Source organism: Eumetopias jubatus, unplaced genomic scaffold (genome assembly GCF_037043125.1).
Source record: "Eumetopias jubatus isolate StellerSeaLion01/CBP00866 unplaced genomic scaffold, mEumJub1_p1.0 scaffold_10, whole genome shotgun sequence".
NCBI lineage: Eukaryota > Metazoa > Chordata > Mammalia > Carnivora > Otariidae > Eumetopias > Eumetopias jubatus.
Genome location: NW_028274816.1, coordinates 93,083,079 through 93,098,050, shown reverse-complemented (window position 1 = coordinate 93,098,050; position 14,972 = coordinate 93,083,079). Strand labels below are relative to the sequence as shown.

At 55.0% G+C, this 14,972-nt stretch overlaps 1 protein-coding gene across 4 annotated transcripts in view; it reads left to right on the top strand.

Moving 5' to 3' along the window:
• Window positions 1-14,972, top strand: part of AXIN2 (axin 2) — a 28,040-nt gene that overhangs the window by 8,873 nt on the left and 4,195 nt on the right. For 3 of the 4 annotated variants that reach the window (XM_088028177.1, XM_028112481.2, XM_028112480.2), the window contains exons 3-9: window positions 7,937-8,039; window positions 10,475-10,615; window positions 10,746-11,263; window positions 11,540-11,731; window positions 12,023-12,256; window positions 12,700-12,795; window positions 14,014-14,181. In XM_088028177.1, coding sequence (XP_087884303.1) covers window positions 7,937-8,039; window positions 10,475-10,615; window positions 10,746-11,263; window positions 11,540-11,731; window positions 12,023-12,256; window positions 12,700-12,795; window positions 14,014-14,181 — 1,452 coding nt within the window. The remainder of the gene's footprint in view (window positions 1-7,936; window positions 8,040-10,474; window positions 10,616-10,745; window positions 11,264-11,539; window positions 11,732-12,022; window positions 12,257-12,699; window positions 12,796-14,013; window positions 14,182-14,972) is intronic. The other variant, XM_028112482.2, reaches the window with a different exon arrangement.

The window sequence follows — 14,972 nt, the reverse complement described above, 5'->3', positions numbered from 1 at the left end:
GCATGGCTGGTCCTGAACCCCAAGGTGTCCAGTCTGCAGAACCAGCAGGTGGGAGACGGGGTGGCGTGGGAAGGGCTTGTGTGCATTGTTTCTGAAGGAAGAGGCATTGAAGGTGAGGGGCAGAAACCCAGAGTTCTCTCTGGGTCCATGTACATCATGTTCCCTCGTGGAAGTGTTCAGGTGGACAGCAGTCCGTTCACTAAGTGTTGGCGGAGTGCCTGCTCCGTGTCAGGTTCTACCGCTAAGTAGGGCTTCTCTCCAAAGTCGTCTGATCTTGGATCTTTTGAAGACAAGTGCATCTGGCATACTGAGAGTTTGTTCCTTTATTTAAAAAAAAAAAAATTATTATTGAAGTATGGTTGACACCGTGTTCTATTGGTTTGAGGTAAACAACATAGTGATTTCGCAATTCTGTATGTTACTCAGTGTTCACAACTAATAAGTGTGGTCCCCACCTGTCACGTTTGAAGTCATGCAGTGGTGATCTCTGGGTGGAGAACAGTCATTCTCCCTGAGTCTCATCTAAGGGTGTGTGTGTGTGTGTGTGTGTGTGTGTGTGTGTGTGTGTGTGTTTGTGTCATTCTCCCTGAGTCTCATCTAAGGGTGTGTGTGTGTGCGTGCGTGTGTGTGTGTGTGTGTCATTCTCCCTGAGTCTCATCTAAGGGTGTGTGTGTGTGTGTGTGTGTGTGTGTGTGTGTGTGTGTGTGTCATTCTCCCTGAGTCTCATCTAAGGGTGTGTGTGTGTGTGTGTGTGTGTGTGTGTGTGTGTCATTCTCCCTGAGTCTCATCTAAGGGTGTGTGTGTGTGTGTGTGTGTGTGTGTGTGTGTGTGTGTGTGTAGCCGGGGTATCCCCATCTCTTTCCATCCTTTGAGATTCTAATTCAGAGCCAAGGGAGGTGAAGCCTGGGGTTGGGCAAAAGTCCCCCAGGAGCTCATGCAACGTCCAGTTGAGAACTACCGCTCTGGAAATGGTCTTTGAAGATGTTCCACAGGTGTGTTTGCCATAGGAATCGCCTTTGCCAAGGGGACAGTTTTGAAAGGCAAACCCACTGAGCCATGTATTAATGGTGTATGTAGAGTTTGTTCCTTTTAGGATCCTCACACTGGACCATCTCTTCTTCCAGTTCGTTTGAAATGATCTGGTTTCTGTTGGCCAGTATCCTGTGTTTTGGCCTGTGGCATGGAGCCAGTTGGAAGGGAGGTTGATGAGGTTGGTTTGGGATTGATTCTACTGTTGGTTTTCCCAGTGGCTTTCCTTGTGTTATCTCAGACCCCCCTGTCAGTAAAGGGAGAGAGCCACAAGGTGACAGTTTCCATTTTAATACAAGAAGAGCATTTTGGCATTAATGGAAACAGAATAAGGGTACACCTCTTTCATCCAACATGCAGAAATGCGGGGTTCCATGGAAGTTAGTTTTCTGTCCATACTTGAGAAAAATTACCCTTTGATGGTCACAGTCCTTAAAATAATACCTTTTTGTTCTATTCTAATTGAATAGTATTAGGCATCATTTATTGCTTGATCTCAGTCATTATCGAGATCTGTTTCCATACTATATTGTAGTGTTACCTCCTAGCATACAAGGCCGTGGAAGGTTGTCTGCCCCTCCACAGACATACTGGCAACACCCCCACTTTTTAAAAATGGTTCTTCTTTTTTCTCTTGGTCATTCTGCTGTCCTGTTTTGCTCCTGTCTGTGTGCTCGCTTCTAGCAACATCATTCCTTTAGCTTCTATCTGGATTGCGTGGCAGTGGGGAGGGGAGTCTTAGCGTCTTGAGTAAAAGGAGAGTCAGTTGGGTTGGAATGAGGGTGTTGAGTGAATCTCCTAGGTCAAATGTAGTTAAGACTGTAAGGCTTCTGTTTGGTTTTCTTAGAGACTGTTTTTGGCTGGCTTTCAGGCCCTTGCGGTCCCCACCATTGAGGCATTGTTCTGGATTCATGATGAGTTAACTTGGGTGTAGAGTCCCCATATGTGTGTGAGCCTCACAAGACCCAGTCAGAAAGGTAGGCGGTCACTTGTGACTTTCACAGCTGGGACAGTGGGACCCAGTGCTGGTGCAGGAGGGTGGAGCTCTCATTCAAAGCCCTTACCCTTGGCCTGTCACGCCCCGCCCCGCAGACATGAACATCTCCAACAGGAGGTGTGGGGAGGACCAGTTGAGAATGAGACCTTTGAGCCACTTTGAGTTTCTTTTATTTATTAGGGAATCACACTGCTTTCTTTTTTAATGGTTTGGGGGAAGGGTAGGAGGGAAGAAGTTCTAACTTCTCCCCAGCACTGGCCTCCCCCCACCTCCCTTCATTATTCCCTTCCCAGAAGAACTTGCTCAGTTTTTCTTTTTAGAGATGACTTTAAAGTTCTCACCCTTCCTGCATCAGCTAAGACATTTGTGGACTGGAAGCCCCGGCTAGCCCCTGTCCAGGGTTGGGGGAGTTACCTTGGCCAGTCAGCTGTTCTAGGTCGCCGGGGTAGGGCGGGGGCCAGTAAAGTCCACATGGCTATAGAGACCGAAAAGGGCCAGCCCCTCGATGTGCCGCTTTCTCTTTGGGGCACACTGGGTACCCCTGGGTCCCGCGTGGCAGGACCTCAGCGTTGTCAGCGGCCTTGGATGGGTGTGGGCAAACCAGGACATCAAGCTGAGGGAGCACGCCTGGAAGGGTCGGAGCTCCTGGGCCTCAGTGTTGGGCCTGACCTTCTTGGCGTCAGTGTTGGGGGTCTCGGAGCCTTCTCCCGGCCAAGTGGGCAGGTTATCCTGAGCGGCCGGTGCAGCTGTACCCACTCAGGCAGGTTCATACCAACTCGGGGCGAATTTCTCAATCAGTGTGGGATCCTCCTCTCTCCGGAGTTCGTTGTCCAGGGCAGCTTGCTTCTTGCAGACCACAGTGGGGACAAAGAGGTCTCTGGAATAAGAGCCCATCATCTGGATGGCTGGGGTTCCTGTGGGTCTTGGGCTGCCAGGCCCTGGGGGCCCCTGGCCTGGGCCCTCCTGCCCTTCCCCGCCCCCGCCCCATAGGCTTGGCGTGCACCGAGAGCCCGGGCTGGGCGAGCCGCTTTCTGGCCGGCTGGCCCTGGCTGTGTGTGATCTACCCAGTGTCGGGGGGTCACCCAGGAATCCCAGGGCCGGGATTAGGCCCCTCTTCACAGCTCTGCCTATGGCCTCGCACAGATGAGAGCACGGAGCAGGCGAGAAATAAAGTGTGTGGGGGGATGAAAAGCTGAACTGAACCGCTTTCAGCCCATTGTTCTTCTGGGGAAGCTTAGCGGGGATAAGAGGGTAGCAGGCCCCTTTGAAATTTCCTTGAACAAGTGAATGGGAGCGCCCATAAAGCATGAAAAGAGCCCTGGCTGTTTTTCCCCCGTCACAATGGGCGGCTCTGGCTGCCAGGGGGGCTGCCAGGGGCTGGGGAGGGGACCCAGCCGGGGAGGGGGAGAAGGGGTCACAGGCGGCCTTCAATAGACTCCAGAAGGTTGGAGTTCATTAGACACAAGCCCGGGAAGCAATCGTCCCATTTGCGACAGGACCAATTAAGTCCCGGGGGCCTTTGCAAGACGGCCCGAGTAGAAGCTGGGCAGGGCCGGCCTGCGCTCGGTTGTTCCAGGGAGCCCTGCGCCGGGGGGCCTGGAGGGTCAGAGTTGGCGGGGGCTCGAAAGAAATCCCTGCCTTCTCCCAAAGCCCACTGCTGACTTCTGTTTTCCCGCTAAGTAAAAAGCCTGTGAAAGCTGCCTGGGGATTCCGGCCTTCATAGTAGGCCTCTGAGAACGCTGTTTTATGAGCCTGTTAGTCTGAAACTTGCCTTCTCAGAAGAAATCACTTTCTATTTGGGGGTGGGGGCCGGGGGGGGGGGGGAAGTTAGCTGCCAGACTCCAGCCAAGTCCTAAGGCCCAGTCCCTTGGAGTGTTGGGCGCAGAGGCTCATGGGGCCATTCCAGGGCATCAGGCCCAGGAGGATGCAGCCGGGGGCAGAAACCATGGCAAACAGCAGGTTCTGCGCTGCCCAAGGGTGGCTCCTGTGTTTGGGGCAGCCAGGAAGCGTGGAAGCTATGCCTGTGACGCAGGGGGCGTCTCTCGGGCTTCTCTTTTTGTGCAAAGTTGCTCTCAGAGTCAGGATCGGCCTGGCGTGGAGGTCTCTCCCTCTCCGGGTATCACAAAACCAGCGCCAGATACTTCCTCGAGGTTCCTGCGGAAGGGTGGCACGGGTTCTTTTATTTATTTACTTGTATTTCCTTATATCTTATTCATGGGTTTACTCTGGGCACCAGGGAAGGCACCCAGGTGAAGTTCAGATCTGATCTGATCTTACAAAACCAGGCTTTTGATGTTGGCAGCGATCAGAGGCTGCCTTCCGAGTGCTTGCCAGATGGGAATGGGAGTGGACACGTGTGTGAGGGAGTCGGTTACTGCTAAGCCTCGGGAGGACGGCGCTCAGGTTAGGCTGGGCCCAGCGGAGTCCAAAGGCTAAGCTAATTGGCTTGGCTCTAATGGCAGCAAAGCGGAGTCCACGCCTCAAAACCAGTGCTCCCCGGTACACAGCCGGGCCCAGCAGTGGGCTTGTTAGCTAAAGTGCTTGTAAGTGAAGGAGGACCGTACGGGGACCAAAGCTCCGGCGCTCGGCAGCTCGCCGTGCTGAGCGTCTGGGAGGCGGGTCGTAAAGTTCGAGAGCCTGAGTCGGAAGAGTGGCCCTCGTCTGGCACACGTGGCTATTTGGAAGAAGATTCTTGGCTGGTGGGGAGGTAAAGCCCTGTTTCCATGAAGGCACCTGTTAAATAACGCCTTGTTGAGCCTCTGCAGGTTGAGCCGTGTCTTCTCGGCCCTGGTCACAGGTCTCCTGTCCTGCACTTGGCTCCTTTACCGAAATCATTTGTTTCTTTCACCTTCAGTCGGCCAGGCGCCTGCTTCTCCCTGCCTCCCCCTTTCTATACGGACTTCCCCAATTCTCTCCTTTCTTCTGCTTTGTATGGAAAAAGCAAAAGAGGTATAAAAACCTTCCCACTGATTTCCATCTGGGTGGAAAGGGGAAGAGCAAGAGGCTGTAGAGACTTGAGGACAGAGTCTTGGGGGAGATGGATGGGGAACTCCTGTAGGACTCTTCAAGCTTTGCCTGCGTCACAGTGAAGTCCATGGGGGGCTTGACTACTGCCCGCCCAAGATTGTCAGGAAGAGCCCTGGGGCAGGGGCCAGCCACTCTTTCGAAGTCCGCAGAGGTGTTGCTGGTGAGGAGAAGGGCATGGACGTTGTTCATGGGGCAGCCCTGGGGCAACGGAAGTTGGTTAGATCAGTGTGAGACCCAACCTGGGGCACCCCCACGGTCACCCTCACCCCACCATGAACATTGGGCAAGAGACAAGGGAAAGGGGATCCTCACTGTGCCTTGGAAACCACCTGGCATGCCCCATAGCCGGTGAGTACCAAGTGGTGGGGTAGGATGTTCCAGAATTTTCCCCAAATCTTCCATTTGCCCCTTCAGAATGTCATGTTATTTCACAGGGCCTAGGAACCGGACCCTCAGGAAGCTTGGCTCCTCCCGGCGGGGTGGGAGGGTAAGTTGCTGAGTTAAGGACACCTGTTCTGGAGTCTGGCAGTGGCTCAGATTTGGATCCTGGGTCTAACTGCTACTGATCGACCCCAGGAGAGCCACAGCGGGTCTCTGACCGTCTGTAAAACTTGGTGAATTTGGGATGAAGTTGGATTATATGTCACATGTGTCTGACCGACAGTGGGAACACATTCCTCGGGGCGGGCAGCCTCACGTTGGACTCAGCCCCTGATGTGGAATCTGGTTACTGGTCAAGCCAGGCATGCTCGTGAGCACCCACTTTTCTTCCATCTTGTAGGTGATCCCAAGGTGAAAACACTGAGGTTTGGTAAATATATACCAGGTGGTTCAGTAAGTTTCTGGACTTAGAAGCTTTTATCCTACCTGGCTTTTGAGGGCCTGGTCAAGTGAGTGGGAGGCTGTGAGAGACTTAGCCTGTACTAGTCAACTGGTGTGCTATCTCAGGCCCTCTTGACCTTTTTCTGGGACAGGACTCACCCTCGTGTGTATGTTCCTGCTTTAGATATATATTTTTTTAAAGGTTTATTTATTGATTTTTAGAGAGAGAGCACACAGGCAAGGAGAGGGGGAGGGACAGAGGGAGAGACTCTTTCAAGCAGACTCCCCGCTGAGTGAGCAGCCCGATGCGGAGCTTGATCCCACAACCTGTGAGATCATGACCTGAGCCGAAATCAAGAGTCAGGCGCCTAACCGACTGAGCCACCCAGGCACCCCCTGCTTTAGATATTGATCCCTTTTCTCCCCCTGTACCCTCAATAAAATGATCCTTTCTGTGCTAATGCCTAGCCAGACTTGGGCTGACCTACCTCCCGGATGTATTGACTGACCATGATCTGTATCATCCCCATGGTGGCCCAGTGATCTGGCTTAGGTCAACAGATTTCTGGAAAATGCAGCCACTTGGAATTCTAGGGCGTTACAGATGAGGAGCTAGAGGTCAACCAGTTACCCCTGGCTGCTCCTGGGTATTTTTAGAAATTGCTGATTTTCACCCACGGCTGGTGAGCCAAAGATGTTTTTCTTCCTTCCACTCTGTGATGAACAAAACGCCAGGAAAAGGGAAATAACCAAATACCTAATTTCAATATTTACAGCCTCCAAGTATGATTCACTGTGGGAATGTTGGAACTCTGAAGCTTTTGTCAATAAGTGGCCTCTAGGAGGGACAGCAGTGGGAAAAGAGTCACACCTTGACCATTTGACTGCTTTCAAGCACAAAATTCTTTTTTTAAAAAAATCATGGCAACTCCAGGTCATGTCTTAGTAAAGACAAGCTGGGGTGGATGGAGGCTTTCCTTTACTTTTCTTACCTCCTCCACTTGCTTCCTTTTTTTTTCTTTTTTTTTTTTTTGGAATACAATGATGAAGGACACAGGGGCTCATCCTGCCTGCAGGACTTTGCTCAGAGGTAACCTTCGCAGCGAGGACTTCTTTGGTAGCCCCCACCATGTTAAACTGGAACTCTCTCACCCCCACCCCATCCTTTCTTCCCATTTCCTGCCCTGTATTTTGTCCCAGTACTTAACCACTTTCCAACATGCTATAGATTTTGCTTTGATATTTTCCGCTTCTTACTTAACCACCCATTAGAATATAAGCTTTGTGAGGGCAGTCTTCTGCATTTTTATCCCCTTCCTTCACTGCTGTCTCACCCGGCACCTGGAACAAGGTCTCACATAGTCGGTACTCAAATATTTGAAATTGCCTGGAGTGCCACATAGTAGGGGCTTTCTCTTTATGCCCACATTGGTCATGTGTCCTTGGGAATTCCTTAGTTTGGGGGGTGGCAGGGTTTGGAGGCAAGGGAAGGAAGGAGCCCAAAGATACTCTTTTGGCTGATTTATAAGAGGAAGACATTTGGCAAGAGTTGGGGGCTTGACTGTTGGAGAATGACGCACCCCTTCATTAATGCCTGGCTCGGCGTTCTGTGGGCCTGGTTCCTCTTCCTGTGGTATTTTGCCCTGGTGTGCTCCAGAAGGCCCTGGCATCCTGATTTGGGGCAGTACAGTCGACTGTAAGGAGGACCAAAGGGGCCTCAGGTTCTCCTGCTTGGGCTACCTGTAAGATAAAATGGGGAGCCTTCACTTTGGGCTGGCTAGAATGTAGCCAGTTCCAAAGGCAGAGCTTGAGGGAGGAGCTTACCAAGCTCTTTCCGAGCTGTCGATCCTGAATCTGAGAGGGAGCTAAGTTGACAGAGGTGATTGATGAGCAGAGGGTCTGGCAGTTTGATCTTGGATTGGTCTTTCCCCTTGGGAATAGCCATAGGGCCCAGGACGGGGGCACACATGCATGGAGGCGTGCAAGGGCCCCATCTGTCGGTGGGATCTCGCTGGAAGCATCCTCGCGAGGCTGTGGGTTCTGTCTTTTCCCTTCCCTTAGAGATGGAATCCCTCCTTACCGTGTGGGGAGTAAGAAACAGCTCCAGAGAGAAATGCATCGCAGTGTGAAGGCCAATGGCCAAGTGTCTCTACCTCATTTCCCGGTGAGTATAGTCCGGAGGGGGAAGGCAGGTATTTTTGGCCATGTTGAATCTTGCAGAAGAGGAATGGGAGGTGGAGGGGGAAGGTCTACGGCAAGAGGAGCAGCAGTGCCTGGGGTGTTCTAGGGGAAAGGGAAGAGAGGGAGGAACCAGGCAAGAGGTGCTACCTGGTTCCTTGGGGTGTGATGCTGAGCAGAGTGAAGCTCAAGATGACCTACTTGAACCTCTACATTTTCTCAATTCAAAAAAGAAAATTCTTTTCAAAAAAGAGACCAAAGCAGTTCTCTTCCAGAAACCAAGCAATGGCGGGAGTTAAACTGTGCTTCCTTCCATGGGTTCCCACTAGAATGGAGGCCCCCCGAGGGCAGGGAGTTTTGTCTATTCTGTGAAATGCCCTGTCCACAGCAATTAGAACAGTGGCTGGCTCGTAACAGGCACTTACTAAAACGTGTTGATTGAATCAGCAAATGAGGAGGCTAGAGGAATCTCTGCCTCCCGCAGAAGGGAAATTGCATCCCTGGGACGTTTCTCCTGTTGACTTCCCAAGCTCTGGAGGGCAGCTGTCCCGTCTTGTCCGTTCCCAACCCCAGAACTTGGCCTTAGAACCTCCTGTTGAATCTCCACCTAATGAATGCTGAATGAATGAAGCCTTTGGAAGGTAGGATCTCATGAGCAGCTTCCCCCTGTGATTGACATGAGAGGCCAGCTTGGTGTGAAGATCCTTTCCTGGTATCTCCTCTTCCATTTCCAAGTCCTGGAGGGCAGCCAGCATGTGGCCCTCTAAACTCAGCAGAGCCCCCTCGTCTGTGTTTTAGGAGCTGTGCTTCTTGCCATACACTGACATCCAAGATTGCAAGAACACTGTTCCTTGGGGAGGGGAGGAGAGTGCCCAGCTTCCAGCGGCATCTCCGCTCACGAATCCTTCCGGCCGGCTTCTGAGAATTCAGTTGGCCCATCAGTGATGTTGCGTTCAGAAAATTAACACACCCAGTTGCTAATCCCATGTTGCATTACTGGATTGTTTTCACTAGAGCAGCTCCCCTCTGAAAGCCCCTGACACAGTCCGGGGAGGACTTGACTTGGTCTGAAAATTTAGCATATTACAGTGCTTTCCTGGGGCCCTTCAGCATCCCCCACCTCAATAATATTACCCCGCAAATACAGCAGTATTGAGGATACAAGTGTTTTTGGGCAGGGCTGTGGGGGTGCAGGGGAGTATGTGTGTGAATAAAAGTTCTACTGCCCAAGCTTGTAAATTAGATGATTTTGTCCTGGGGTGTGCAAATCGACTTTCTCCAAAAGGCAGCGCTTTGATCCAGGCTGAGCCGAGCCAGCCTGCATGAGAGCAGCCGGCTCCTGGGGGGGGGGGGGGGCTGGGGGGGGGCTTGGGCTTTCTCTACCCCCCCCCCCACCACGCAGTTCCAGGCTCAGTGGCTGCTGGTCGCCATCGTGAGCCCAGCTCAGCTGCAGGGGGAACACGGGCCTTTGCGGGTCGGCTTTGTGCCACCGCCCACCCATGCTGAAGGAAAGGGCAGAGCAAGAGGGAAATTGAGGCAGGAGGAAGCCGACAACCGAGGGGAGGGAGTGGCCGGAGGACTGGCGGAGGACGGAGAGCCGGGTGGTGGGAGTCCTCTGTTTGCTGCTTTTGGCAGGCACCCTCCATGCCTTTTTATATTCTGTACTTGATTTGGAGATGTTCCCTTTTCCCTTGATAGACCAGCTTCAGGCAGCCCAGCTCAGCGGTGCTCTGCTGCTAGCCCGCAGCATCTTCCTTCATTTTCTGTACAAAGAGCCGGGGAGGAGGGGCACAGAGAGCCGGGCAGATCTAGGACAGTGTTGAGACAACACCACCTCAAAGGTGCGCAGTGTGCGGCCACGAAATAAATTACCACTTCTTCTGATCCGGCCGTGTGACTCCCTTTTTTTCCCCCCCTTTTCTTTCCCCTGCCCCCACCTCCCTTCCAATCTTTTTTTTTTTTTTTCAAATTTCCAGCTCCCTTTCTGTTTAGACTCTACTTTTTATTCCTTGAGTTGGTCCCTCTCCCCTCCCCACCGCAGAAGGCTGCTTTTTTTTTTTTTTTTTTTTTTTTTTTTTGATGTTTGACAACAGTCTTTGAAGATTCTCTACTTCAGAGTAGCTCCTGATGGGCTGGTCGTACCACAGAGAGAACAAGCGGGGCCTCTCGGAGCGCGACCAACTGCTCCTGCCCAAGGCGAACGCTGGTGGGGACCATGGCTCTCTGTGAGGCCGCGGCGCCGGCGCATAAAGCTCCTGAGCAGCCCGGGCGCCGTGCCTGCCGCTCTCCGTCCGTCCGTCTGTCCGTCCGTGCGGCAGGGGCTGTACCTAGGGCCGAGGCCGCCAGGCCCGGGAAGCTCCGGCGGAGGCGCCGCCGGCCCCGCCTAACATGCCTCATGTCTTCCCTCCCCGTGCCCCATAGAGAACCCACCGCCTGCCCAAGGAGATGACCCCCGTGGAGCCCGCCACCTTCGCGGCCGAGCTCATCTCCAGGCTCGAGAAGCTGAAGCTGGAGCTGGAGAGCCGCCACAGCCTGGAGGAGCGCCTGCAGCAGATCCGAGAGGTAGCACCGGGCCCTGGCCCTTCCCCAGTCCCCGCGTCCGCACGCCACCCCTCGCCTTGACCCACTGGCAGCCCGGGCCGGCCCCTCCTGCTTACCCGGCCGCTGCCCCTTCTGCCGCCTCCCCCTCCAGGATGAAGAGAAGGAGGCCTCCGAGCTGGCGCTGAGCCCCAGGGACGGGGGGCCTGCCCCGCACCCCCTCTCTCTCCTGCCCTCTGGCAGCTACGAGGAGGACCCGCAGACCATTCTGGACGACCACCTGTCCAGGGTCCTCAAGACCCCCGGCTGCCAGTCTCCAGGCGTGGGCCGCTACAGCCCCCGCTCCCGCTCCCCCGACCACCACCACCACCACCAGCAGCAGCAGCAGCACCACCCCCTGCTCCCGCCCGGGGGCAAGTTGCCCCCCGTGGCAGCCCCACAGGCCGGTTGCCCCCTCCTCGGAGCCAGGGGCTTCGTGACCAAGCAGACGACGAAGCATGTCCACCACCACTACATCCACCACCACGGCCTCCCCAAGACCAGGGAGGAGATGGAGGCAGAGGCCGCACAGAGGGTGCGCTGCTTCTGTCCCGGGGGCGCTGGCTATTACTGCTACTCAAAGTGCAGGAGCCACCCCAAGGCTCTGGAGCCCGTGCAGGCCGAGCAGTTTGGGTGAGTGTCGGGCGGACCAGAGCGTCCCCGTGGGGCTTTCTCTCCCACCCAGAGCCCCGGGCAGGTGCGAGGTTGGGGGGGGGGGGCGGTTCAGAGGTCACAGGCATTTAGCTTCCAGGAGGGGGGCGCGGGGGCGGGGGGGAGGGGGCGGGGCAGGGGAAGCAGGTGCATGGGTCTTTCGTGTCACCCCGCCACTCGCCGACCTGTCTGGATTCGAGGCGTCCCAGAGCTATAACGGGGGCCTCTGGGCTGGGTGTGGTTCTTGGTTCCCCACAGCAACAGAGGCAGTGCCCTGCCCAAGCGAAATGGGAAAAGCGTGGAGCCGGGCCTGGCCCTGCCCGCCAGGGAAGGAGGGGCCCCCGGCGGAGCCGGGGCCCTGCAGCTTCCCGGGGAGGAAGGAGACAGGTCGCAGGATGTCTGGCAGTGGATGCTGGAGAGCGAGCGGCAGAGCAAACCCAAGCCCCCTAGGTAAACAGCACCCGCCGCCGCGGAGGTCTTGTGGGGATGGCCGTTCCTGCAGTCGGCCGAAAACAGATGGGACCGTTTGCTCCTGCCGTCTTGACGGTAAACGTCGGACTGAGCAGACCACAAAAATGCCCTGTTTTGGCACCGCCCCCTGTCCATGTGATGATAGGGTCATTTTTTTTTTTCCTCTTCTCTCTCTGAAGGCAGGATAGAGAAGTTTCTACTGAAGTCACATTTTCCAGTTTTTCTAACCCAGTTTCTTTCCTTCTGCTCTCTCTCTCCCTCCTTGCTCAGTGCCCAAAGCACAAAAAAGGCTTACCCCTTGGAGTCCGCCCGTGCGTCCCCAGCCGAGCGAGCCGGCCGGCACCACCTGCTGGGGGGCAGCAACGGGCACCCCCGCTCTGCCCCCCGAGCCCACCCGTTCACCCAGGACCCTGCGATGCCTCCCCTGGCCCCGCCCAACACGCTGGCACAGCTGGAGGAGGCCTGCCGCCGGCTGGCTGAGGTGTCCAAGCCCCCGAAGCAGCGGTGAGTGGTCGCGGTGCGGAGGTGAGGGTCCCGAGCGCTCCTCAGGGAGGAGGGACGGCTTCTGGCCACGTGCGCGTCTCCTTCCCCTCTGCTAGAAGTGGTTCCTTTTACTTACTTCTGTTTGTTCTGAAGAGCCAGCCAGGATCTGCTTGTTAGGCAAGGCAGGCCCGGGAGGAGAGTGAATTTTCATCTGTTCCTTAAAAATGCCCCAATCGCACAAGGCTGGGTAGATGAGCATGTAAGGGGCAATGGCAGATGGCAGATCCAGGGCCTCGGCCCTTTGCCTGGGCTGGCGTCGCCCCGTCCCAGGCTCCCAGGGGGCTTAGGATGGCTATTCCCCGTGGATGGAAGTTGGGTCTATGGTGAGGGCCCAGAGTGTTTGGCTTTTCTGTCTGCTCCCCACTTGCCTTACTCTCCGTTCTCCGCTTCTGCTGTGTCTTCAGATGCTGTGCAGGCGGTCAGCAGAGGGACAGGAACCACTCGGCCACTGGTCAGACGGGAGCCGCGCCCTTCTCCAACCCCAGCGTGGCTTCCGAAGAGTGAGTGTCTTTACCTGACATTGCTGAGAGCCCCCTCATGGTTTATATTTCAGGACATTGACTCCCTGGCCTTGGGATTTGTGAAAACTTTTCCTGGTACATAAAATCCCCTTGATTTGAACAGTAGCCACTAGGAACAGTAAACGCAGCTATTGCATAAATCAGGATCTTGGCCATAAATCAGGATCTTGGAACCCTGCCCGTGCTGGGAAATGCGTTGTGACTTGGACAACAGGTGTTGCTTCCTGAAGGGACGATGGGGTACGATGTACCCGGGCTTCCCGGGTACACACTCCTCAAAAGCTGAGACATGCAGCTGTGAGCAGATGGATAAAAGGGGGTCCCCAACCCCGAGTGGAAACGTTGCCCTCAGTCAGCTTGTGAGCTAGCAAGTTGGAAACGTGTCGTCGCGCGGAGCAGGAAGGTGCTTCTCCATCACCGCAGAGACCGAGGACAGTCTTTGTTGTTTTGCTTGGGGAGAGCGCCGTGTCTTCCCCAGTAATGCCATGATTCTTTCCATAAGGTTACGCTCTTGCCAAGTGGGCCGAGAAGCCTGGCTCCGTTGAATTCCAGGATGATGTATTTAAAAAGAAATCGGCTACGGGGGCCTAAAATGGTCTAAATAATTCAACTTTTCTTCCTTTGCTCGTTCATCTTGAGCAATGAGTCATATTTAAAGGCCTGCAGCTTTTTTTTTTTTATCATTTTTTTTTAATTTAAAGCCACTCTGCAAACTCGGAATAAACGAGGGAGGTCGAAATGACCGCGCTAACCATCCCAGTGGGCTCTGGCATCCATGCCGTCCAGGGGATGCTCTGGGTTTGTCTCTACAGCATTCCCTTGTTGGGCTGAGTGAACCCATGGCTCTGTGGCAGCTTCTCCCTGCTGCTTCCTTGGCAAGCACCCCACTTGTGCCATCCCGAAAGAGACCCCATTTGGTGGTAGTGAGGGGAACAATAGCAGTGTGTACAGCCCAAAGGAGATTGTCCCTTCCTGGTGCCCCATGCAGAGGACCTGGACTCTGGGCCCCCAGAGTAGCTGCCTCTGTGACATGGGAAGGGGGGGAGTGGGGGCCCACACCCAGGCCCCCTTTGAGCTCATAGCTGCAGACTTGCTTTCTCTCCGGAGAACGTGTTCGAGAGCCTGCGTGCGTGTGTGTGGTGTGTGCGCTTGCCGCCTTCAAATGCTGAACTTGTTGCATTCCATCTTCCTTCTCAGTCACAAAGAGCCAAAGAAGCTGGCGGGGGTCCACGCACTCCAGGCCAGCGAGTTGGTCGTCACATACTTTTTCTGTGGAGAAGAAATTCCATACAGGAGGATGCTGAAGGCTCAGAGCTTGACCCTGGGCCACTTTAAAGAGCAGCTCAGCAAAAAGGGAAATTATAGGTAAGAGCCCTGCGGCTTCTTGCTGCTCCTCACTTTGTTTGTCCAGAACCAAGAGCCAGAGTTGCTTCCTTGGCCTGGCCAGACCCGGAGGGGCCATCGGGAGGGGGCTCAGGGGACGCTCAGGGAGGCCATTGGGCTGCCTGGCGCTTCTGTTACTTCTCATTTCCTCTCTCCCCTCGCCACCGACAGAAATAGCAGCAGCAGCAGGGAGACCGCTGGGAGGGCTCTGGGGGGACCTGGATGGGCTTTTTCTACCCAGGTGAACGAGACTCTGAAGGAGAACGGGGGCCTGACCAGGAGAGCTGGGCTTGGGCCATCTCACTGAGGCCCTTCCCGAAAGGCAGAGAGCGGTGTGTGTGTCAGGGAGAGACGGACGGACAGACCGACCGATGAGGAGGCTTGGGTCTTAGGAGAGAGTGTCCACACTGAAGGCTTGGGGAAGGGCAGAGGCCAGGGCCTGGAAATGGAGACAGCATTCTCCTTCCTCAGCCTTTCTCCGTGAAGAGCTGCCTCGCGGTGTGGAACGGGTCATGTGAAGCAGAAATGCTCTTGCGTCCGTAACAGAGAGGGGGCAGGCCGCATGCGTGGGCACCAACTGGCCGGGGCTGGACACTCGCCCTCCCCCCAGCCCTCCTCCCTGTCTGCGCGGTGGAGACACCTGCCTGGTCTTCTAGGGCCCCAGAGAGGATTCTAGAGCGGGGACCGTTTCTTGGTCACCTCCCCCTGAACGTGGGTGGGGTGATGACTCCACCTGCGTTTATCCAGAGTCCTAGCTGCTCGTTTTTGATGGC